Source organism: Protopterus annectens, chromosome 6.part1 (assembly GCF_019279795.1).
Source record: "Protopterus annectens isolate FY-2018-M chromosome 6.part1, PAN1.0, whole genome shotgun sequence".
Taxonomy (NCBI): Eukaryota; Metazoa; Chordata; order Ceratodontiformes; family Protopteridae; genus Protopterus; species Protopterus annectens.
This window is the reverse complement of record NC_056738.1, coordinates 557,910,879-557,938,551: the sequence shown is the minus strand read 5'-3', so window position 1 is coordinate 557,938,551 and position 27,673 is coordinate 557,910,879. Positions and strand designations below refer to the sequence as shown.

The 27,673-nt window shown below is 37.3% G+C and overlaps 1 protein-coding gene across 1 annotated transcript in view; it reads left to right on the top strand.

Annotated features, from left to right (window-relative positions):
- The window catches only part of LOC122805321 (neurexin-2-like), a 1,760,973-nt gene that overhangs the window by 1,066,190 nt on the left and 667,110 nt on the right, over positions 1 to 27,673 (top strand). Inside the window, exon 8 of the mRNA XM_044075409.1 lies at positions 15,548 to 15,667. Coding sequence (XP_043931344.1) covers positions 15,548 to 15,667 — 120 coding nt within the window. The remainder of the gene's footprint in view (positions 1 to 15,547; positions 15,668 to 27,673) is intronic.

Sequence of the window (27,673 nt, the reverse complement as noted above, 5' to 3'; positions counted from 1 at the left end):
ACTCCTTCCTCATATCCAGCTTCTTCTGCAATATCTGTCTTATGGCAAACAATAGGTCATTTGTAATGCATCATGATATGAATATGAACTATTTATCTCTCATCTTACATTCTACTTTTATGTTTATCAGTCACTGACTCCAGTACTTTCATGCAGTGTGACAGCAGCTTGATACCATGTACTGCCCACAGTTATCACTATCTCCTTTGTTTATGTACACTGGTTTTATAATTCTTATTCTCATGTCATCTGGGATACACCTTTCTCTCTGTATTGCTGAGTACCCTCATGAGTCATTTCATCCCTAACTCACCAAACATCATCATATCTGCCATGACTTCATATATCCTTGTTTCTCTCCCTGACTTCAGTTTTCTTTGTGCTGTTCTCACTACTTCCAGTGTGGATTCTTCTCTGTCTTTCTTCTTGTGAACTGGTGGGCAGATTGTTGCTGGCATTTCCTATGAATGGTGTCTTTTGTGACTTATATTTATGCCTTTACCTTTCTTCTGCTATCTGCTAAGTCACTTTCCAGAATCTAGTGGAATGGCTCTGATGCCTTGATCTTGGTATTGTGCCTGCATTCTTAACTTCCTCATTAGTTGACTTGTATTCCTTCTAATACATTTTATTTTATTTATTTTATTTAACATTGGCTTTCTGGGAAAGTCTGACTTGGAATGAAGCCAATTTTCAGCAATGGCCCGAGGAGAAATGCTCTAGATGCATGTCTTTGTAACATGGAAGGAAACTGGAGCACCCAGAGGAAACCCACATGGATGCAGGAAGGACATGCAAAGTCCATACAGAAGGCAACCCAGCCAAGAATTGAACCAGAGAACCTCTTGCTGTGAGGAGATAACACAACTGCTGCACCACTGCACCATCCAATAGTCTTCAAACATGATGTTTTGTGATGCTGCCATTCTTCTTCAGCTTCACCTATTTCTCTTCCTCCTGAGATGCTACAGTCCTGAGTAAATTCCTTGAACTCTTGTGCTTTTGCTTAAGTCGACTTCCAGTTCTTCAGCCGAGTCTCTGTGTGATTGTGGCAACTGGTAGTCTTTGTGATGTGTTGTGACTGTTTCAGCGGGGTGACCATGCGATCTCTGATTCTACAGCATCGCCCTTTCCCTGTGAGGAGGAAGACTATCTGAGTTCATGTTGACTTGTGTATAATCTTGTGGCTATATCTCTTGGTGAACCATCAAGCCATGTCTAGAATGATCTCTCCTTTATTTTTGTTGTCCCCTCCATATGGACCAGTCAGTTCTCATTTTCTGTTCTGTCTGTTCTGATATGAGAGTATAGGATCCTTATTATCGACACATTTAGTGTTTAAATTGGTTTATCTGTTGGATCCAGCAGCTATTACCTGACTTTTTTTTTTGCCATTACAACCCTCTGTGGGGCATAGGCTAAGATTAAGAATACTGCCCTACCTGTTTACTGGAGTCGGATTGTCATGAATCTCTTACTAATTCTGATGACATCCCTAAATGTCTTTAGAAGACTCTCACTCACCCCCTTTCTCCCATCTTTTCAATTGTGACCTTCCCTGGAGTCCTACACTCTCAAACCAAGTGGCTTGGCTGCAATGTATGCCCAGATTCCTCCTTACCATCATGTCATCCACTTCCAAGTTGTATCCTGTTAGTGAATCTATAGTCAGTTTAACAATCCTTAGTTCATTTTGCTGGCAGATTGATTTTATACTCATTCACTCAGCAAAACTAGCACAGGTTGCCCAGGCTGGGTGACTGGACATCAGCCAGTAGCTTATTGATGCATAGCTGTTGGGCTTTATGGCAGGCACATACTGACCAGTAGAGGCACATAGACCTGTCTGCCATTAGCATGGATCCCTGATGTAGTTTGGGTACTCAACCTTCTTATCACTGACAAATACCAACACCTGGTGACATTAGTCAACTTTAGCAAATCATCTAGTATCTACTATACTGAGAAGCACACAGTTGATTGGCTAGTTCTGACATAGCCACAGTCTGTGATCTTTGCTGTCCTATCTAAAGAATACTGTGCATTGAATTTAATGTTTACATTTGTTAGTATAAATATCTCTGCCAAAACAGGCACTGTCTAGAGTCTGTACTGCTGTTCAAATCTCCAATTCTGGGTGCACTCTTTTGGCATACCTATCAAGTTTGCGTTTTTTCAGAGTTGGAAGGAACCTCACACAGATATGGGAAACACACAGGATTGGTGAGAGGGGAGGACCTTAACCACTATACCAAACTTGTCTAATAAAGAATAATAAAATACTTTTATATTGTTTTAGAGAGACCTGTGTGTAACTTCATTATATTTTGTTTTGCTTTAGCATGTACATGTCAACATTTTTCATTATTCTGACTGCCACACTGTGTAGCTATATGTTTCTAATACATTGGTCAAGGTTTGCAGACCATGGTTTCACAGCTTTGAACTTTTTCGTATTATGCATGAATACATGAAATAACACACTTAATCCTTGGATTCAGCTCTGATGGACCTTTTTGCACATCTCCAAAATGAAGCACATCGGAATCACTAGATTCATGGATTTAAATTTTGCTTGTGACATAAATTATTCATGTTGGTGAGACAGAGGACATGTGTGTCTAGGGATATCCATGCTCTGGAAAAGGATCTCCATCAATCTGAACCAGAGTCCATCACTAACCCTATTTAAGTGTAACCTTGACCAATGGATAGGAAATTGGAAATTCAGCTTGGGTCTAGACCCTATGTCTCTGATAGACAGAGGCAGACAGTAATGCCCGAACTAGCACATTACCACATAACCTCTAGAAACTTCCTAACTAACATACTCCCTCTTAAGAAATGCCCATAATACATAGGGACTCAGTTGGGTTGGGTTGCATGGCTAGTCTTTTAAAGGCCCTGGTGTTCATTAGCCTAGTATATACCTTTGAACCTGTGAATGATTAGTCCATTTTGTCAGTATTTTCTCACTCATCCTAGTGCTTCAACCCTGCAGTACCTCTTAGTATCCTTTCCAAAGTGACACGCTATGCATTTTGTTCCTGCAAAAACCTTACTCAGGAAAATGCTGAAAAGTTGGGCCCACAATAATAACTCTGTTGCATAGATGCTGCTGCTGATTTTTTGATGTTGACATGTTATGATTACGTTTGCTATTTCATCACAGTCTAAACCATTCTTACAATTTTATGAGAGGCTGAAATTGTCAGTGCTTTCCCACGTGACTTCTAAACAGAGTGAGGTGTAATCAAAACAGTCCCTCTACATTTCCCTGCCAGCTCCATGTATCACAGCCAGTCAAGTTTGAAGAAGGTAACTGCATTTGTGCTGCAGGACATCTTCACTCAAACTAAGTTTTATTTTGTCTACTTTCATAGTTATCTTTTTGTGTTCTCCAATGAGGTCATATGATAAGCATTCCTCCATCTTTAAACAGTAGTGCATTTGGATCTTATCCCAATGTTCTGCTTTGTTTATTGTTAAAAGCTCTGCAGTGGGGGGCCTTCAACTGACTTTAACTATAGAAAATACAAAGTAAATGCAATTTAATTATTTAGTGTGTGTGTGTGTGTGTGTGTGTGTGTGTGTGTGTGTGTGTGTGTGTGTGTGTGTGTGTGTGTGTGTGTGTGTGTTTGTGTGTATTTATACTTTCATGCATGCTCTGTATGTGGATTTACATTTGTGTTTATACAGGAGGCTAGGAAAGAAGGACTCTACTGCTGAATCACTCTAAATTTCTTGGAAGTTGTTTAATGAATATTTTGCATATTGACTGTAAAGACACAGCAGGAAATAAGAACTAGAATAATTATGCATTGGCAGTAAGTACAGTGTGGCAATGGGCTTGGATAAAGAGGAATGAAGTTGGCATGGATTGATGGAAGTCATGCCCATCCCTGCTAGTGCTGAAGGGCAAGACAGAATGGTATTACAGTTGTCCTTTCGGATATCCTAGAGAGTGCAATATTTTGGCTATAAGCAAGCAAGCAAGCAGTAATGTCCAACAGGGTGGGCATTAACAGGGAACTAAAGCTCACCCAGGAGGGTTGTGAGGCCCAGTGTTACAGGAGACAGACCTTACCACCCCTGTAAGCATATTAATTCCCTGATATTGCCCACCCTCAAAGCTGCTGTTCTGCTTAGAAAATGGACTAGTTGTTAAATTTTGCTAGCTGTTAAATTTTGTCATTCTTTTAATTACAAAATACTTTTTTAAATATATGTTTGATGTAAAATAGTTCCTTTTGCTAATCTTTCAAACTTTCTGCAGCATGTGTAATTGTTGTTGGAGGAAGTTTTTACATCTTAACTCTAAGTTGTGGAAGCATTCAATGTCTACACAAATGCTTACATACATGTGCAGCAGCTACAGCCTTTTTGTAGCAACTCCTCCCCCAAGAAAAAAGGTCACTCAGTAATGTCAAAATCCATCCTTTTTTTTAAATTGACTGTTTTGATAGACTGCATGTGGCAGTCTAAACATATTGGAATTTTCATATCCCACTCTCTGTGTTTCTCTGTCTTACACACACACACACACACACACACACACACACACACACACACACACACACACACGTGAGCACACATGCGCACTCACAGACACATATGGCCAGCAGTAACAGTCACAGTCACTTTGTTGAAATTCTTCACACCATGCCTCTTAAATATCTATAATTTTGCAGCCTTGTTGTGCTCTGTACCCCTGGTATAGTAAAGCATGAAGGTTTAAGTTTAGTTGATAATGCCAGACATTAAGATTTTCATATTTAGGGGGCGGAACCTGAATAGCTGACTGAAAGCAGCAGTAGTTTAGAGTTCCATATAACTAGTTAAATAAGACAGGAAAAAATATTCTTTTTTTTTCCTTCAAAGTATAAAATCTTATAGATAAAGGACTAATTTATATAATTAGAAACTTTGGTGACGTTTTAAAAATAATTTCCTGTCAAAAAGCTTGGAGATATATTCACTTGTTAAAATGAGCAACTCAAAGAATTCTCATCAGGATGCTGCCTTAAACAAGGAACTGCAACAGATGGCATCTACCCTGCAGGAGTTGTCTTTGAAGATGAATGATTTTAAAGAGAACCTAGAAAATCTTAAAACAAGCAGTCAAAAACAGGCTGACACCCTCAAGGAAATGCTACAACAACACCAGACAAGGATAACAGGAATAGAGGTTTCTCTAAATGACTTAGAAAGCAAATTTATGGAAGTGGAAACAGAAAAATACTGCTTCTTAAACAAAACACTTGGTTGGTTAATAAAGTAGATGACTTGGAAAATAGGGAGAGGAGAAATAACATCAGGATTTTTGGATTACCTGAAAACACAGAAGGTGAGGATATTATTTCCTTTTTATCAAGCTGGATCCCTGACTTTTTAAATTTAAAAGAAGGACTTTTCTTTGGCATTGAAAGGGCACACAGAGCTCTTCGGAAACCTGCCACTAACTCAAACTCTCCTCCTAGGTCAATAATTATCAAATTTCTTTCATACTTGGACAAGGAACTGATTTTAAGATCTGCTTGGAGGAAGGCACCTCTAAAATATAAACAGAGTCTGATAAGATTTGATAATGACTATTCATCTAGAATAATAGAACAGAGGAGAAAAGTGTGGCCAGTGATAAAGTTTCTGAAGCAAAATAACATCATGGCACAACTTGCATATCCAGCTAAGATAAGAATACTGTATGCCAATGAGATGAGGACTTTTATTGACTTAGAGGAAACTTCTTCATTTATTAAAACTAATAATGTGATTACTTTACCAGAAGATATGGATTGGATGTCACCTTCTCTCAAGATAACAAAAGAAACAAATGTCTGGACAGATGTCAAAAAGAAGAAGCAAAAGTCTGATACTGTTACAGCCAAATCTCTCAAAGCATCTACTATGATATGAATTGTTTTAACATTACTTTAAAGGACCAATTTTACTGATTGGAATTTTAAGACAAAGGTAACCAACTACTGGAATTTTTATCTATGTATTTTGAAAATAGATGACACATAAGAGTTTTCACATTACCTCAGGTATGTAAAACAGGGTACTTTTCTTTCATAGAAGGAGGGTTATATAGCCCATAAAATATTTATACTGTAAATCAGCATACATAGCATATGTGTATTTTCTTTAAATTTTCTGTTTTTTTTTTCTCTCTCTCTCTTCTTTCTTTTCTCATTATTTATTTTAACTGCATCTTGTCTCCCTTTCTAAATTCTTTCTTATTTACTATACTAATATAGTATATATTTAATAACTCACTATCTGTACATAGATAAATAATAGTCTAAAATAATCTAGTTGTAACATAGACTAATTGAAATAATGAACTTAATTAATTGTTATTACAATATTTATTAGATTAATGATAGTCACTGTTATGCTTATTGGGATTGGGGACATGTTTGTGATTAACTCTGAAATGTTCCATTGATGTACATATGTCCTTTGAATTATTTCCTTTTAGTATTAACAAATATATATGTATAAAAAATGGAGGGAAAAATGTACTGTTGGTTAAGAGAAGTGAAGCTTTCTTCACATTCTATTTGTGTTGCCATAGCAACAGTAAATGATTGCTACAGTTTCTAAGGATACTGTGAACCTGCGAAGTACATTTAGCCTCACAGATAACAAATAATAAGAAAAAGTAATGTTGTTTAGTTATTAAAATGAAAACCAACCTATGCAAGGTAAAATAAATTCATAATAGGACTATTTGTAAATGTTTTATGATTTATCCTAATAGGATTGCATATTCCTAGAAACACAACTGAAATGGTCCCAAACTACATGTGCACTTAAATGTAGCTGCTTGACTAAAAAGTATTACTCAGTTTAACATGCTGATTACACAAGCTGTCTGCACTGTAAAAGTTTAATTTTATATGTTACTTGAAATTGCCAGTCTGTACAGCATATGAAAAGATACATATTACTTTTTGCAACATGTTATCTTTGCAGTTACCTCACACTCTGTACAAACTCAATTGGTAACTGATAGCTATTCATTTAAAATATCAGTTTAACTATTAAGTGTGCCTTTGAAATGCTATTAACATTTAGACAAAATATAATCTGAACTGTAAAATGAATGACTTGAAAGAAGTGAAGTAATGCATAGATTTCAAAGACAGTTCTTGACACTACAGTAAAAGTAAAAATATATATTCACAAGGAAGTATTGAAATGTTTTAGTCTTCCAGTTAAAATAGCTTACTGTCAACATTTTGCGATATCAGAAAGTTTGAAGATCTAGGAAATTACTATTCTTTGTCTTTATAATGATTATTAGACAGATGTTAGACTCTGCTTAGTTTACTGAATTGTGACGTGTTTATGAGGAAAAGTGGACTCAATTACTCACATTGGACTACACATTACTGGAAACTCAACTGAAATGTCCTCAAATTACTTGTGAATTTAAATGAAACTGCCTGATTAATAAGCATAACTTACTTTAACAACCTGAATCCGTAAGCTATCTGCTCTATATATGCTGCATTATATATGCCACTTGCATATGACAGGCTCTAGAGCCCACAAAAAATACATATTATTTTTGCAACATGCTATATTTACACTAACCATACATTCTAAACTAACTCAATTGGCAACTGACAAATTATTTATTTGAAACATCAGTCTAAATATTAATTGTGCCCATGAAATGTTGTTGCCGTTTAGACAAAACAAAACCTGAATTGAAAAAGGAATGATATGAAGAAGTGAAGTATTGTACAGATTTCAAAGACAGCTATTGACACTACAATATAAGTAGAAATGTATACATGCAAGGAAAAATTGAAATGCTTTATACTTTTTAGTTAAAATAGCTTACTGTTAATGTTTTCCTTTATCAGAAAATGCAAAAAGCTAGGAAATTATTTCTAATTTATCTTTATAATGTTTACTAAAGTGATGCGCAGCGTAGCGTTGTTGCCTCACAGCAAGAGGTTCTTCCGTTCGATTCTCGGCTGGAGTCCGGGGTGTACCTTCTGTGTGGAGTCTGCATGTCCTCCCTGCGGTTGAGTGGGCATTCGAAAGACATGCGTAAATGGGCATGCCCTGTTGAAGGTTGAACGTCAAGCTGGCACCTCGGCGTTCGTGAAAATCTACTGCCAATCATTAGCAGTTCGGAGTTCCGCTGTGGTGACCCCTAACCGGGAAAAGCCGAAAGACAACAACAACAACAACTAAAGTGATGTTAGTCACTGACTTGTTTAATGGATTGCGAGTCATGTACAAGACAGTCTACTGAATGTTATTTCTGTTTACCTATGTTTGCTGAATTTCCTTTATTAGTACTGATTTAAAACAAGGGAAAGAAAGGGAAGGAAAATCTCTGTTTTTGGTCAAGGGAGGAGAGGCTTAAGAGTATTCTAACTGCCCCGAGAACTCTCTAAGATGCTGTAAATACTATTTGATTAATACTTAACTAAGGTAAGTCTTGATTACCATATAGGTACCTTCACATTCATTCCAGACCTGATGTGATTGCCCATTCTGGAAGCAGGAGTTGCCCTATGCAGAATGGGAATTGTCAGGGTGATCACAGTTCATTCTTAGACTCTGCTTTGTAAATCTATAAATATGTAAAAGCACTGCACACTAGAATGTAGGGCACCTCTACTCAGAGTCAGGATACCACTGATAAGCCATATATTTACATAAGCGTAAGTTGAAGTTGGTGAGCTGAAGATTGGGAAGGTAAAGGAAGACAGTGCACCTACAGTAAATTCATATTTCATTGGTAATCACTCATTGTCTCCCGTAGAGTCCTTTTAGTCAAATTATTTTAGTAATAATCTATTTGTTGTTGGCTTATTTAGTCTATGCTCCTCTGTTGCATTTAATTTATCCAAAATTACATATCTGACATATTTGGGATCTCTTAAGGGTAACTAAATACTGGATATTTTCTAAGTCAATTTAATAATTGTTTACACTACTAACATTCCATCCTGATATATAAAATACTGTAGAACAATAATAGAATAATATAGAATTTCATATCTTTTTTAAGAAAATTCTCCATATAATAATTTAACATATGGAGCTCAGTTGATATTGTTGGTTAAAGGTATGAGTGATAATCCAATAGATCTATCTTTATCTATTGGATTAGGAATGACTTTCATTCCATGTTTAATGGGAAATGTATATTTACTTGTATTTGATACTTTAGAATTGTTTTATAGAAGTACTTTTTTAAAGCCTGACCAGAATTTTACCCTACTTGTATTTAAAGAAAAAAGAACATTAAATTATACTCCCAAGTTTACACACATAAAAATAACATTCAGAGAATATGGTATAACTACTATAATCAAAATTAAAAAAAAAGAAGCAAAACGTTTCTTCCAACAATAACTTGAAATGGATTTAACATTCTTATCATTAAAGAGTAATGGCTTAAATAATGCAAACAAAAGATCAAACTTACTAAAATATTTAAATCTAAATAAGGCACAAGTAGTATTTCTCAAGGAAACGCATTTTAAGACTAATGATAGCTTTATTTGGAACCCTAAGGACTATACAGTCTTAGCTCAATCCTCCTATAGAACAAAGACAAAAGGACTATCAATTCTCTGGAAGAAAAACATAATCACTCCAAAAGTTATTTATAAATATGAAGACAAAGAAGGTCTACTAGCATTTGTTATAATTAAATTTAATAACAGAAAATGGACCTTAGCTAATCTATATTGGTTCCCAGGAATTGGAGCAGGAATGGTTAAAAACACCTAGATTTTATTTCCAACAATTATAAAGGAAATCTTATACTGGGAAGAGACTTTAATTGTACCTTAGAAGCTTCTGAAACTACCAAGAAGTCTTTTCGCATAGCAACTATTTCTAAATCCTTAAAAAGATGGATTGATTCATTTCATTTAATAGGCACTTTTAAAGTAAAAGATGATAAATCCTTATTATTTTCCCATAAAGACCATAGATTTGGAACACAAACCAGAATAGACAAATTATTCGTAGTTCAAGATTTACAAACAAAAATCCTCAACTTCTTAATAGTTCCATGCCCCTTCTCAAATCATGATTCTCTGATAATGAAGCTCCAAATAGAGTTTAAACTTTTAATCCTCTCAACTAGAATTCCATCATATATCACGAAAATTAAAGAATTCAGACCCTGGATGTTGTCAGAACTACAATTATTTTTTGAAATTAATAATACAACAGAAATAAGTAGAGTCATGGTTTGGGACTCATTAAAAGCGTATTTATTTGGTAAGACCCTTAGCTGGTACAAAAACAAAGCCAGAGAGTGGGAATCTGAATCAGTAGACTTGCAAACCAGACTCTTGACAGCAAAATCTAAAAAAAAATCAGAATTGTCCAGAAGTCAAAAAAGAAATAGAGGAATTAAATAAAAAATATAATGAAATTCTAACACATAAAACTTGTCTAGCCTTGGAAAAATTAAAAACAAACTCATTAGCCACCTCCCCCAGATATCTACATAACTTATCTACAAGAATTAAAATAAAATCTAAAGCAAATAACATTAGTAGTATATATCATGAAAAGAAATGGAAAAAAGTATAAGATATAGGAGACATCCTTGAAGCATTTCGGTTCCATTATATGTAACACTTCAAAAAAGAAGATTTAGATACCAACCAAATAAACTTAGATAGAAACCTTATCAATATAAAAAAAAATCCTGAAAACTTAAAACTAGACCTATAAAAACCTATATCCTACAAAGAAATTGTTGACAAGATAAAATAAAGTAAATCTAACAAAGCTCCAGGTATATATGTTATAATTACAGAAATTTACAAACTCTTCCCTTCAACAGTAATCTCCCTTTTTCATAAAACTTTGCTAGAAGTCCAGTCAAAAGCAAAAATACCACCCTCATGGAAATATTTTCTCATAACACCAATTCTAAAAGATAGTAAACCATCAGACCTTTGCACCTAATACAGACCTATATCATTACTGAATAATGATTACAAAATCTTCATGTCAATCCTAGCTAACAGAATGAAAATCCCACTTTCAAAGACATTTAATAATGATCAAACTGGATTTTTATATAACAGGCACACACATGATAATATTAAAAGGATACTTACTTTTATAGATCATGTGAATAAAGACAATAGAGAAACACTTGTAATCAGATTAGACATAGAAAAAGATTCTCTCAACTGGAAATATCTATTTAAAGCTTTAGCATTATTTGAATTTCCTCCTCCCTTCATCTTATTACTAAAAAACATATATATTAATAACTTAGACTACATTAAATTAGGTTCTTTCACCTCAGAACCTATCCATATAACGAAAGGTACTAAACAAGAATGCCCCTTTCTCCAATTCTATTTGCTTTGGCTATAGAAATACTTGCAGAAATAATAGGCAATAATCCAAGAATAAAAGGAATAGAAGTTTATGACCAGTACATATCTAAAATAATGCTTTTTGCTGATGATATTTTATTAACCCTATCAAATTCCAGAGAGTCATTAGGAGAGCTAGAAGAAGTAATGGAGAAATTGTATAAGATTTCAGGTCTACACTTTATTAGATCAAAATCAGAATTTCTATTTTTAAATAAGAAAAAAGAACTACAAGTTACAGATAAATCCATCATAGGAAAACAAGAACTTACGCTAAATTATTTAGGAATATTGTTATGCAAAAATATAAACAAAACAATATTAATAAATTATAAAATCATTATTGAAACAATAAATATATATATAGAAAAGTGGAACACAATTATATTAACTTTTGAAGACAGATTGCAATTAATAAAAATGATCTTATTGCCAAAAATACTATATGTAGCATTAGCAATACAGTTAATTCCTGAAAGATGCATTCTTAAAGAAATAAACTCATGTTTAATAAAATTTTTATGGTATCCCAAAAAGAATAGAGTAGCTCTAACTCATCACATTAGACCCTGGAAACAAGGAGGATTGAACTTCCCAGAAATAGAAACATATATAAAAGCATCTGTGCTTAAAACTATAATAGACTGGATCAACCCAAATTATTTTGCCAACTGGAAATAATTAACAATGGCTACATTAACAAATGAATTTAATCTGTTAAAAACATGTTTAATAGTAGATAAATCAAACAAACCCTGATACATACTATGCATATGTATACAATATAATATAACAAAACCTTCTAAAACAACACTGATTAACCATTACATAAATTCCTTTAGAAAACTTATCAATGTAAACATAGATCTAAAACTTTGGTTTGACCTTTTAACTCCATTTACCATCACTAAGAACATTCCTCACAAAATATATAGGGAAACTATAACCTCCTGGGAACAAAATGCATTCTTATGATAGTTTCAATGTGTAAATAAATTAAATGTTTTAGATATACATATGATAAAAACTACTTACAATATTCAAACACAGGACTGGTTAACCTTACAAAGTATTCTAATGTACACTCAAGATTTATGCAGATTAATTAATATTCCTCATTTAAAGATATTCCAAATCTAATAAGTTTTCTGTATGCATTTATATATAATAGTTGTGAAAAGAAAAATTCCATTTCAAATCTATATAAAGAGTTAATAACATATAAAACAATTGCCAAACCATCATACTGGCAGTTCTTAACAAAAGGTCAGTCATTGCACTTAACAGAAAAAATTTAAACTAACATCTTACTATCAGTTAATTACACCTCTAACACACAGTACTGGAAAATATTTAACTGGAAATACTTACATAGGGCATTTTTTAACACCATATAGAATTAAAAAGATCATTACTACTACAAATGGTTTTTACTGGAGGTGTGAAAAGTCAAATAAAGCAGACTGGATTCATATTTTTTATGACTGTAATAAAATTAAATCATATTGGAATGGAATCAATAATTTTTTACAAGCTTTATTTAATGAATCCTTTACCTTAACTAAAGTATTGATTATACTAAATGTAAATGAAGGTCCCTACCTGAATAAGACAAATATGTATTTGTTATGGACAATACTTGCTACATCTAGGAAATGCGTAACCAGAAGATGGAATTCAAATACACCCCCGACCTTGGAAGAATTCTACACTTTACTGAAGATAACTGCATCGATGGAAATAAAAATCAAAGAACTACGAATTTATCCCAGGCCATTGGTAAATAATCCTTGGGAGAAAGTTATATCTTTGTTGGACACTCTGCAATAATCAATATTGTATCTCTGATAACTGATCTGTTAATTTTATATTTAATAACATACAGTGTATATTTAATTGAAAGTCAGGCTATTGTAAATATTGTATATAGTTGTTTAAAATGATATTTAAAAATATTATGTAAATGTTATTTTAATTTAAAATAAAAAATATTTGAGGAAAAAAAGATTTTCATATTTCTTACTTTTTAATGCTTGTAAGTTGATGGACTGCATGCAGCCATTTTAAGACATCGGTATTCCCTATCTCACTCTTTGTGGGCATAAAAATTGCAGCCATTTGTTTGTTTTTCTGTCCATGCTTCATGGCACCTTAATGTGGTGCTATGAAGGGGTGGACTTTTTTTTCAGCAGGCATTAACTGTGCATTAACACCCTGCTGGAAGGTATTTGCCCTCCAGTCAGGGTGGCTGTGTACAGGTTGCCCTTTCTCTAATGCATAATAATGTCCAACAGCCTCTTGTTTGCTCTGCATGGAAACCTGAATGCATCCATGCAGCCATGAGGCAAAAGTTCCTCTGTTTAACATGCAGGGATTGAAGGTGAGTATGGCATATCAAGAAGTCCTCTGCCAGTAGTGTATCACAAACAGCCCTCTACTTCATAGTTTTCACTCAAGCAATACAACAAAAAGTGTGTGTGTGTGTCTGTATGTAAATGTTTATTACTAAATGGGAAAATGATTGGTGGAAGAAAGCAGGTGGTAAAACAGAATTAAAAAAAAAAAGTATAATTCTGAATAAGTAAGCTGGAAAATGTTAAATGCTAAATTGGAAGGTGTAATCTCAAGCTTCTGAAATACATCCCTAAATTACATAAAGGCTGTGACCATTAAAAATGTGCATCTTTCTCTCTCTCTCTGTCACACACAAACAGATACAAATAACCAGAGCTGCAGTAATAAATATCTAGACACATAAAAATGTTGTGCATGCGTGCACATCCTGATAAAACTTTTAGTATTTTCTTCTTTATTTTGTTTTGTCATTTTTTTTTTTGCTCATCTCATTTTTTTCCTTTTGTAAAAATAGTTTAAATAAAAAGCACCTAGAAGTATGTTAGGGACAGGTTTATCATTGTAACAATGTCTCGAGCATTTCTCAACACAACACATGAAAAGTTCTAACAGCTCAAACACTCTATCAGTGGCAAACATTTCTCACAATTGTATTGAAATTAGAGGTAATTCTACATTATAAGGTTTCATAGGTAAGTACTAGGCTAGCTGCCTTTCTGGGCCATTTTGACCCTAGCCAGTTTCCCTCAAAGGTAAGAATCAAACCTCATACCTTGTGTTTGTGAGGTAAACAACTCAAACATTATTCTAATCCCTACTAATCAGTCATTTCTGTATGATGGACACAAGCTATTTCATGCTAGCTTGTTTGTTAGCTTTCTTTTTTCTACTTTGTATTACTCTGTCAGTTTTTATTGTTTACATCTAAACAATGTACTACCTATATTTACAAAAGTTATGTATTCTTGATTGTTATTGATTTCTTGTATTGTCTGTAGTGTGTTTTTTTAACGGAGGTTTTCTTCCTGGTCCTCCTCTGGAAAAGGGCAACTGGCCCAGTCGGACATCCCTGGTAAACAAATATAAAATAAATAAATAAAATAAAACATTAAGCTGGCTGTAAAACTGAGACACCATTGATAGGAGATGTCATATTTGTTTACCTGTCTTGCATAATGATATAGTTTACTAGCAGGTGTCTGAACCATACTATTACATTTTGAGCTTTGAAAATCTGTTCTAAATGTATGATTTTTGAGCTATAATTTTGTGACTACTTAAAAATAGAGAGTAGTAATTCCTTTCAAAGTTTTATTAAAACACAGCAGAGTTATCAGGGTATGCATATCAGAAATGTTACCTGTAGAGAGGTGCTAAAACCACAGACAACTCACATCCTGGCACAGCACACTTGCACATAGGAATAAGGTGAAATCTGCTCAAATCATGCTTCTTTTAATACAATCCGATGGTTTAAAGAATGATTACTAATCCAAGGTACCATAATTCATGCATAAGCATTGAAACAATGCTTTTTAGGCGTAACGTAGTTCACTATAAATATACAAAAGTTTCCATTTTAGGGCTCTGTTATCATTTCCTGGCAACTTCCTCTTTACTCTTCTTGTATCTTATGTCACCTAGAACCTTTAATGGTACAAGAGACTTTTAATTTCTAGATGTAAATTATTTTTTAAATATACATTATACTGTGCATGGAAAGAGACAGAGCCTTCAATATACATAATGAGTTGTACTCTTGTGCAATTTTTTTGATAGCCTTTCTGTGTTTCCTTTTGTAGGTAAAGGCCCAGAGGTCCTATATGCTGGGCAGAAGCTAAATGACAATGAATGGCACACAGTCCGTGTGGTCCGCAGAGGAAAGAGTCTTCAATTATCTGTTGATAATGTAACAGTGGAGGGTAGGTTTGCATCTGCTAAGATGACTAATTGCCACCATCTTTATGCTTTCTTCTGACATTTTTTCATGTTGTTTATAATATTAATCATCTATGGCCTTCAGCAGCAGGCAGGCAAAAATAACTACTGCCATTTCTCTCCTGATTTTATTGTTCTGCTATATAAATGCATTACATATTTCATGCATTCATGAGATTTCCCAAATAGATTGTGCTATAGCTCACATATACACTTCACCAGGGCTGTTACTTGCCAGCTATATTTCTGTTGTTCAACCTGTCTCATTTATTTTTCCCATAAAATGTGTTTATTTTTGAGACATGTTATACCTAAGATTATCGATTGCTGTCCAATGGAAAACCAGTACAGACTGTATAATATTCATGCATGATATACCAACATTTATAGCATTCTGTGAAAAAATAGAGCCTAATCAAAGATAGCATATATGGACTATAATACTTCCTGCAGTTTGTGTCTACCTTGGCAAATGTAGGTTTTTGTTTATTACTCTTGAAAAACATCTCCAGGAGGAAATGTAATACTTCCCCTAAGACTCTTGCAAGCAGCATAAACAGTGGCATTATAATCTCATACTTCATGAGATGACACCTGTCCTTACCAGTGTTCTGGGTAGCCTTAACTTTTATTAGCTTTATCATCCAGTTTAGTTAAACTTATCCAGAGTTAGTGTAGTCTTTATATCAGTTAGGTGTAAGTGTCCAATAGTCCATTCAGTATCATTCAGTTTCTTTCTTTCTGTTTTTTATTTTTTTTCATGCTACATGTTATGAAAGTACCATAATCTTCTTCCCTATTCATATCTTGAGGTGATTTTTAAAACTAATTGTGTCTCAACCTGATGATATTGATGCATTCACAATTTCTCAGTGACTTCCAATGTTAATAAGTACCCAGTTTTACATCCTGAGGCTGTGTCTTACCAGGATCAATAAGATGCTTAAATGACATTGTCAGCAGCTGTTGGAGAGACTTTTCATAGAGTTAGTTGATGGTGAAGTCTCTGTATTAAGAGCAGGGATCAGTTATGCTACAGCACTAAATAAATGCACTGGTAAACACTTTCACTTTTAGCCTGTAAAAGGCTGCCATTACTCATGCAGTTGCACAAAACTAGAGGCACTGCCTGAAGCCATCTTATTTCAGTGAACCACCAAGTCTGTGAAATGTAAGATGTTAGTCATAGATTTTGAGATGAGCTGTTAGACCTATCATCTTAAGATAGTCCAGAGTTTGCTGTGCAAACTTGCAAGGAATTACAACTTTAATAAAAACCCATGGTTTATAACATATTTTTCTGGAATAACATATAGTGCCCCAAAAAATGCTTTTTGGCATCTTACAATTAGAAAAAAATCAGAGTAAGGCAACAGAAGCAGAACACCAACACCATTACTGGAAATAGTATAATAAACCATTGACTGACTGTCACTATGACCAGTTAAAGGAGGAAAGTATCTAGTTTATTGTGTCTAGACTGTGTTGTTACAGAGATTTACATGACTTTGTAGGAGTAAGACAGTTGGAACAAAAAAAAATTACACTAGTATTTAGTCACAGTCAGGCTATTTTGGGCTGTAACAAGTTATAAAGTAATACTAAATACTTCAACGGATACTAAGCCATTAAAATTGTACAGAAGATCAGTAAATAATGAAAACTTAGATTGCTATGTTTTGGGTGAAGCTGTAACATAACGGTTGTACTAAGTATATACTCGCATCACTTTCCAGTGTTGTTGGAGTGAAAAATGTTTCCGTACTGCATAACAGAGCCTTCAAATCACCACCCATGGAAATTCCAGTGATGGAAGCACGTGAGTCTGATTGCAAGGCTCATTTTCTCGGAAAATTGGCAGTCCACTACCCCTGAGTCTAGCTGAGAATACAGGTCCAACATCAAACTATATTTTTTAGATATCTGAAATATATTCATAAATCACACTGACAGAATACAGGTCTAACACCAGTGTTTTCTAGATATTTGAAATATATTCAGAAATTACACTGACAACTTAATTCATAGCAGTAACTTATTTCAAGAGCATTTCTTAAGACATCAGTATAAATTTTAAGTGATTATTATTCCATTAATTAATTAGATCTGCAATAAATGTGAGGACTCCCACATTAAAGTTTGTAGACATCAGTCAAAATATATTTATATACTGTCATACATCTTCATGCATACCTTCCCAAAAATATTATGTGCAAGTGTGATTAATGCTTTGTTCGGGAAATTTAAAAAGATTTGATAAAGCTTTCAATTTTTCATTCACCAAGGAAGTCATTGATTTGCCCTGTCCAAAGGAATTGTGTATAATCCACAACAGTTACTTCGAAATAAGTATATTATTTAAGCAGAAGATATTACTTTCCGTGCTCAGCATCCATCTGAGCTCTCTTGATTCAGTGCAGCATGCAGAAAATAAATAGCAGTTTTAAAAAATCGTGTCTATCCTCTGCAGTGATATGCACCATAATATTTTGTAAAGCTATATACCTGAATCATTTTTTTTATTAGTAATCAATAAAAAAAAAGTTCTGCAGTTGATTTACTGCAAATTGCATTTGGTTTAGCAGCTTGTACACTGACATGTTTTAAATGTTAACTGTCAATTTAAAAATGATTACATGTTTAGCTACATGCACATGTTCGAAATGTTGTTTGTTTAAAATATTTCCATATGATAACATGAAACTTACAGTATTTTGTGATATCTGCTTCACTAAACAATCCCTAAGACATATGAATACAGTACGAATGGGTAGTTATACTGTAATATTCATACATTTACTCTGATATGATTTGGATGGGTCCTTATTATTTAATTGAAGATGAACATCACCAAATAACATTTTGGACGGCATTTAATCGAAAATGCCATTCGTCAAACCATTCTGACTGAGATTGCATTACGGTGGACATCAGGAAATTTGTCCTTTACCCACTGTAGTGCAATCTCAAAGTTGGTATATATAGTTAGTGGGGGTGTGGGAGTGCAGCCACCCACACAAGGGGGTTCAATAATGTGCATTTTCAATGATATAATATAAACCTGATTTAGACCATCCATATTTATCCTTTGCAAGTCTTATGATGCCCATATTATATCCCTCAATAAATCTGATGGTCTTTGGATTTAAATGCTTGAAACGTGTCTTTTTTATTATTTGGTATCATTATGAAAAGTAAATGGTCTGTCTTCTGACAATTAAAGATTGCAGAATCCTTTCATCATATTGTATTTCCAGTAATTTTTTTTCTCACTGTTGTGGTCAAGCTAATGAGTTTGTAGTTCTTTACATCCATATTAAGGACAGCAAAGATATGCTTATGACATCTGCCTGCTTGTTGTTGTATATCCTGTAGCTTGTACACCATTATTACTTACTTCATGCCTTCTATGACTCACCTCCAGATGGGTTGTGTTCTTTTTCATCAAATGGAAAGCCCACACCTCTCTGTCTCCCTCTGTTTGGATAAGTGCTTCCTTCAAACCACACTCATAAGTATTTCTGTGAACCAAACTATGCTGATTGCTTCAGTTTGCATTTCATGTCTCCATTTTTACCATCATTGCAAATTCCACCATCATGTTTCCCCTTTCTCTTCTTTCCTGCATAGAAGAAAGTCACATTTTTCTACCTTGACACAACAGTTCTTCTGTACCCATTAGGTAACCCAGCAGTTTCCTTTGCAGTTCTTCTAGTAAGTTCATTTTCTTTTCTCTAGTGGGTCTTCATAACTTGCTACATATAATTCACTTGTTTTACCTGACAAACATGCTTTATGGTGGTAGCATTAACCTTACGACTGTGGGACTTTTTCCACTATTCATCAGCACTAATGTGTTGTCAGTTTGCCTCTGTGTTTTTATTTTATTTTATTATTTATTTATTTGTTTTACAGTGAGCATGTCAAAGTTTCTGTGTTGGCCAGTGCTTTTATTAATGTATTTAATGGGAGTCTCCAATTTTCTGGGGTTTACTTTCCAAGTCTATCACATTGCAGTTCACAGCACTTAACCCTAGTTGTCTTCTCTCTGCTCTTTCCAGCAAGCTTTGATACTGATGTCATTCTTTACCCTTTCCACTACTGCCATGTCATTAATAAAAAAGGTTAATCATCTTCTGCAGTCCTTGCATGATGTTTCTAACAAATAAACTGAAGATTACAGAACCTGTTCCGTATTATATACCAGTAATTACATATAGATAATGTTCTCCTGATTATCATGCTCGAAGTTCTATCTTCAAGCCTTTTTTCTAGCCACTGGATTACTTTTATCACTTTTTGCTATCCCTTACATTATCAACATTCTTCTGTGGGAGGCAGAATAAAATGCCTCACAAATGTCCTTGTAAGCTACATCTACCAAATGGACTTCTTCTACCTAAGTGATTATACAGTCACAAACTGAATTAGGTTTGACTTAGCTGACACAGTCTCTTAATTCTGTGTATTGGTCAATGTCTTCAAAATGATTCTCCACCATGAAGTGCACACATTTTAATTCTGAATTGTGCTTCATGACCTTGCATGTCACTGAGTTCCAGCTCACTAGTCTGTTGATTGTGAATACACTTTAACACTTTTACACTTCCCCTTGTGCAGTGACTCGGTACTTGTTTTTTTGCAATTCTCCGCAAATTTTCCATTAGACAGTAATCTGCTCATTTTGTAACAGGTCAGTCTAGACCTCTAGTCATAGTTTTTGAAGGTCCTCTGGGCTTACCCTGAGATCCCTGCAACTTGTATGTCAGAATGAATATAACTTGGAGTCTAGTATACCTTGACTGAGCCTAGTCATCTATCCCATCATCAGTCATCTTCCTCTTTCCTCCCCTCCCATATTGACACCCAAATCCTTCCAACTATTTCTATGGTAAAGTCCGAGGTGAAGAGGCAGGCTAGAATTTGTTTCTTGCTATCTTTTTTATATTATTTCCTGTATTTAATTGGTTTCTAAATTCTTCCAGTGCTTTACTTCATTCTTACTTTATTTCATTCCTTCTGCAAATGAAGAATAAATGTTCATCATATTGATCACTGCTGTAGCAACCTTAGTTATATGGATTATATCTTGCGAAGGATATAACAGCTGGCCAGCTTTCAAAGATTCAGGACATCTTCCTTGCACCCAGATCATCAGTCCACTCAAAGTGCAGTGATTAAAAAGACAGGTTTGGGAGCCAAGCCATTCAGAGCTTTCCTGATTTTCAAGAGAAAGCTCCTGTAATGGCTTCCAAGGACTGATGATTGGTTTGTGCTGTTCCTTTGCCGGCAAGTAAGTTCCCTTTGGGAAAAAGCCTTCCACATTAAAAAAGGGTCACTTTAGTTTGCTTTGCTGTTTATGTTTAGGAAAGTTATTTTTAAGCTAGTGGTTTATGTTTTGATGGGCTACGACAAGATTTAACTGTACTTTTTAAAAGGAGCCCATTTTTTTCCATTCAGTTTAAAGGTTGTTTGAACTAATTAAAACCATATTTTTTTCCTGCAGAGAAATTGTGTTTATTTTACTTTACAGAGCTGGCAAAATGACTGTTTTTGTGTAAAACAGACTTTAACTTTTACTGGCTTTTGATGCTTGTTTTCCGTAGAAAAGATCCACTGTTTTTCAACTTGACCATGGAACAAACTACTGATCCCACAGTTGGTCCTTTTTGCAGCCAAAAAAAAAAAGAAAACAGCCTTTGCCACCACAGCAGGCTAGCAATTAGCCTCAGCCATAGATGGGTATCTGTGCTGTGTCAATAGCGCGTTCCTCAGACCACTCATCTTTTATCCCAGATCCCTTTGGTGTAGCACCTACAGCCACTGTTATGCACCAGGGGTTAGCCACGTCCTATTGGGGTCCCCTTGGTGGGCAAAGGAGAGCTATGATGGTCATGGGAAAGAGAAAAGGGGAGACTTCCCTGTTTGGTCAGAATGTTGCACCCTTCTCTGGGGAACCTGCTGCCATTAATAACACTGTTTTTCCTGTAAGAAAAATATAGAAAGCTATACATGTGTCTCCTCCTCCTTATATTTTCGTGGACAAGAGTAGTTTACTTTGTCTGGCTTAGCGTTTAATTGATGCTATGAGGTGTTTTTTGGTAAAAGAAAGAGGGATATCACTTTTCCTGAAGAGATGGTTGTCACTGTTAAAGTGACACTCTGACTCCATATGTAAGAAATGGGAAAAGGGGTGCAGATGGATGGATGAATTCATGGTTTTGAATCTGGACAGGAAGATGAAGGGACAAATAGTGGGTCCCCCCTATGTTTTTTGATTCATACGCAGAGGACAGCTCCATTTCTGTTTCTTCCTGTAGGGAGATTTCTTTCCTGGTCACTGTTTTCAGAATGCACCACTGTTTTAGTGAGAGAACACACTGAGGTTTTCTATTCCTCAGAAAACAATATGAGCTGCTAGAGAAGGAATTTTCAGAACCTTCACCCATTTTCCTAGTTTTGTCAGCACTGGAGGATATGTGTGTCACTGCCTGCAATTTTCATAGCAGTCAGCCTGCTGCCTTTAAAATGGCAGATATAATATATAAAGGTCCTCGATCTTTTAAGTTTTTATACACTTTTCCCAAATCTGACCCAGCAGCTGTACCTTTAGTTAATCCTACTGCTGCCAAACATTTACTTAATTTCTGTCCTCCTGTTTCAGACAAGGATGGTAAGCTTATTGATAAGTATGGGGAAAAGTGTATGCTTCTGCAACTTTGATTTTCAGAAGTTTTAATTGTCAGGCTCATATACTAAAGTAAACGAAAAAACAAAAACAGTGTAGAACCAAAGATAACTCGAACAAAAAAACAAAGTTCTACTATCCCAACAGACTGGATCTTCACACTGGAAAGTAGATTAGGCACTTTTGTTCTTTATTCCCATAATATAGAACTTCTTCAGAATCTATTTGTACAAAGTAAAATCAGATTTAAATCTCCAAATTAAGATCACATGTCTATGTAAAAGAGCCAATGAAAGTTAAGATTTCAGAGACATAATCAATCAAGTCTGTTTAGAAAACCAGGAAATACTTCCTTTGACTAACCGTCTGGATAAATATTAAAATAGTCTGTTTGAAAAAAAAAAATATATATATATATATATATATATATATATATATATATATATATATATATGTTATAATCTTTGTGCCAAAATAAAACATTCACTTTTGGATAAAGATTTATCTTTTGGGTCCTGTACTGCAGATATTATCAAAAAAAAAAAAATCTGATGAAAGGCATAAGCTGATAAGGGAATGTCTTAAGAAATTTCAGCCCTCCTTTTCTAAATTTTCTAAAGGATTTTTTTACTCCTCATCTGATCTTGTCAAAAAAAAATAACTACATAAATAAATAATAATCAGTTAACAAAATGCAAGTTAACACACATTTAAGAAGAAATTGTAAGAGGTTTCCATAAAGAATTCATAAACCCCAGAAAAACCAAAGACAGTCCAACAAATCAGAATGACGATTTAAGGGACCTTGTACTCTCCTTCCACCATGGCAGTCCCCTTTCCCTTCCAGAAAGGCCGAATCTCCACTTTTCTCTTTGGCAACAGATAATTTCAGACAATTGAGTTCTGAAGATCATTCATCAAGGTTACACCTGGAAGTGAAAGGACATTTCTCCTTTTCAAGTGGTAATTCCTCATCCACCAGACCAGATCCCTGTCATTCAACTCATGCTATCCCACAGAGTAATAGAACTAGTGCCACCTTTCCAGAATGGGAAAGTTTTTTAATTCAAAGATGTTTCTAGTGTAGAAAAAATAAATTGAATGGAGAACAGTTCTGGATATTTATTTTCTAAACCTGTTTGTGATAGTGTCCATGTTCAAAATGATGCCGCCTGTTACCTCTTCTACTTATTTAAGTTTCATTGTAACACTAGATTTAAAAGAAGCCTATTCATCCATACGTCTGGTGCTTCTTAAGGTTTTGTGTGCCTGGTTCATATTGCCAGTTCTCTACCTTACCCTTTGGACTATGTACTGAGTGTTTACAAAGTATCTCAATCCAGTTATAGCTCATTGCAGACTACAGAGTATCCACATCTTTTCATATTTAGACAACTTGCTTTTCTTTGCAGAGTCTTTTTGAAGTGTCAGGAGTCTCTGACTTGGTTAAGATACTTGCCACAGAAGCTGCGATTCCAAGAGAGCATTCAGAAGTATTTTTGACTCCTTCACACAGGATTGTCTTCCTGTGGTGTTAGCCAGACACCTCAGTTCAAAAAGCTTTTTTCCCACAGGAAATATATATATATAGTGCTTCCACTCCGACTTCTGTCACTGCGAGGGAATACCTTTGGATTTTGGGTCTCAGTGCATGTGTGATTCTCATGATACTACTGGAAGACCCCACACGAAAAAGATACAATGATATCTGAAGTCTCTTTGGTCCCAGCACCTACATCCTTTTCTGTTACAAATACCAGTGCTGGGGTTTGTCAGAAGAGAAATTACTTGGTGGAGACATCAAAATTCCCTAAACTCAGGTCTACCCTTCTCTCGCCATGCTGGAAAGAAGTCAGTCACCACAGATACCTCAGAATTTGCTTGGGGAGCAGTTTCAGAAGAGATAAAAGTAGTAGGTATGTGCATAAGTATAGCTGGCTTAACCAGCACCTTGAGCAAAAAAAAAAAAATATGGACAATCCTGTTACTGTTAGGTGGCCAGATACATGAAATGCACTCCCCCGTCTCTCCTGCACCAGTCATCCAGGTCCCTTTTCTATGTATTATCTGGCACTCCTTCAACACATTTAAAAAGAAAATCAGTTTTTCTTTAAAACTGTAGTAAGCTGCAGTAAACTGCTTGCTACAAATGTAGCAAACAGTTGATCTGAAGTAGGATATTCATTTGTCTGCAACCTGTGGGTCATGGATCCGATATCGGATCCGAACCGGCATAGTTTCCAGCTATGGATCCAAGCTCTCAGCTCCTCCCCTCACCCATAATGCCCTGCTCTACCCTCATGACCCCAGATCTTGTTTGCCGCGCTGGTAACTGGATGTGGTTCTTATAGCTCTCAGCTAAGTGGATTTTTCTTGTACAAGAATAGAATATTTTTGCTTTCTTTAAACTTTTTTGTGTGAAAGTTGTAGGTTTCCTATTTTTATTGACTGTTTTTAGTTTAATTTAATTTACAGTAGTATATTTTATCCCCTCCCCTCGCTGGTACGTAGAGTGTGTGTGAGGCCTGTGTGCTTCTTATTGTTTATTGTTTTAAGTTACTTCTGTAACTTTTGGTTAATTTTTGACTATGGCTGATCAGCCTAAGTCAATTTTCTCTAAATGCTCCGAGTGTGGCCATAAGCTCTCACCGGCTGATGGCCACACTCGGTGTGTTAAGTGTCTTGGGGTTGAACACCTCACATCTGGCTGTTCCATTTGTGCAGGGTTCAACCCCAGGGCACTGAGGGAGCGGAGGTCCAAGCTGGTCTTGGCGGGTCTTTTACCGCCGGACTCGGCTCCGACCCCCGCTCCTTCGGGGACTCCTGCGGCTGCAGCTGTTCCCCCTGTAGCACCCCCTCCTGCTCCTGGGACTCAAACTCCCGCTTCAGGACAGGAGAGGGATGCATCTAAAGGACCGGAGGGAGAAGCACCACAAGCGGCGGGCCGAGACCTCTGTTTCGGCCCCGCCAGCCAAGCGGGCTTCTCCCTCGGTTTCCTTGTTGGAGCGGTCTCCTCCTTCTCGGCTCCGGTCACCTGTGTGCTTCTCACCGGGTCCTGAGGAGGAGGAGACCCGATCTCCGGCGAGGCTATCGAGGAGGCATTCCAGGCCTACCTCGGTAGCCTCGTCGAGATCTACCCATAGCCTTTCGGATGCTGATCTGGACCGGATGATGCGAAGGTTCATCCAGGCCCAGATGCAGATGGGAGTGCTCTTGCCTCCCCCCCCTCCGGGGGGGAGCTCAACACCCTTTTTCAAGCCTATTGCTCCTTCTCCGACCCGCTTCCCGGGTTCGGAGCAACTGGAGCCGAGCAGCCGAGCCGGGGAGGTCGGAGCCGATAGTACTTGGTACCGGATCCGACCATGCCCTCGAGTGCGCCGGACCCGATCTCGGAGCCTGGATCCGAGCTTCGGATCCGGGGGGATCAGTGCTCCTTCGGCGCCGTCTGTGTCGGAGCGCACTGTCCCTTCGGATCCGAGTGCTTCGGCGCCGGCTCCGATCCACTCTTCGGATCCGAGGGGGAGCCGATTGTCGGATCCTTTGGTCGAGGTCGGCTCCCCTTCGGCTTTTGATGTAGTGGAGAGGGCTCTGTTGAGGGTCTCCGGACCCCGGCACTTGCTCCGGCTCCGTCCCGCTCCCTCTGCACTGGGCCAGGCTTCCACCATCCGGCCCCTGGGACAGCCCGTTTCTGTGCCCCAAGTTGCTCCCATGGAGCAAATTGCTGCTTGCGAGGACTCCTCTGACAGCCCCCCAGAGGAGGCTCCTCGCAAGCATACGTGCAAAAGGAGGCACATTGACTCCCCTGAGTCTCTCACTGAAGACACGGACTTGGAGGAAGGGGAAGGCTCCCCACGGTCACCCCCCGAGGATGTCTCCTTCGGAGACATCATGGAAATGCTCCGTATCAGGGGGGGGTGGTCTGCCCCCAAGTCTTCCTCGGACGAGTCCGTGTTCTTGGAGGCATTCGAAACGGGCCCGTCTACCTCTTGGGTGTCCCCTGCCGACCCCCTGGTGGACCTTATTACCACCAGGGCGTGGAAGGAACCGGACACCGTGGAGCCAATTCCCAAAAGACCTGATAAAATCCTTAGCCCGCCTTCTGACAGGACCCATTGGAGTAAGGGGCCTCCTGTAGATGCCATGTTGATGGCGGCGGCCACAAAGAGGGAACTGGCTCAGGAGAGTCCCTCAGTCCACCCACCGAGCAAGGAGTCTCGGATGATGGACCGCTTGGGGAAGCGGATGTTCAGTTCGGCGACCTTTCGGTAAGGGCGCTGAACTATTTGGCACATGTTATTCGGATGCAGCGAGACCTTATTAAGGAGTACGCTGCATCCCCCCCTGAGTCCATTTCGGAGGAGGACAGAGCTCTGCACTCCACCAAAATGGCCACTCTTAGGTCAGTCACAATACTTCTATGCGGCTACTCTCCCATGCTACGGAGGGCGCCGCTAGAGCTGCGGGGACAGGACTGGTCACTAGACGCCAGGCCTGGCTCCGCCACTGCGATTTTTCTGAGCCCTTCAAGGCGTCGTTTGCGAACTTTGATGGTTCTGCTCTGTTTGGCAAGACCGTTCGCGAGACGTTGACCCAGAGCGAGAAGGACGGGAAGACGCTGTCTGCCGTCGGAATCCACTTCTCTGCACCCCAGAGGCCCTATTCTAGGAACCAAAAGGGTCAGAAGAAGATGTGGTTCCGGAAGTCGCAGCAGTCCCAGCCTGCTCCGGACAACCAGTCCTTCCGTGGCAGAGGAGGACAGGGAGGACGCCGCCCTAGAGGCAGAGGGGCTCCCAGAAACTTCGGGTCCAGGGAACCTTTCTCTGAACGGCCCGCGCAGCAACCCTGAGGGGTTGCCCGACTGCTCTACTCTGGAGGCAGTCGGGGGACGTTGGGCACCTAGCGGCATGGGAGTCCATAACATCGGACCGCTGGGTTCTCCAAATCATATCCAGGGATATCGCATTCCTTTCCTTCACCTTCCAAAGATGAAGTCCCTCCCAGACGTACCACCCGGTCAAAGGGAGGCCGCTTTGGCAGAAATTGGCCATCTGCTAGAGAAAAGAGCCATCCAGCCCGTTCCCCCGACCAGATCGGATCAGGGTTCTACACCAGGTTCTTTTAGTGCCAAAAAGACGGGGAACTAAGACCAATCCTAGACCTCTCTCTCCTGAATCTGGCAGTCCCCAAAGAAAAATTCGAATGGTCACTCTACAATCTATTCTCCCCTTCTGGGAGAAGGCCACTGGATGTGCTCGATAGATCTCAAGGACGCGTACTACCACATCCTAATGGACAGACGCTC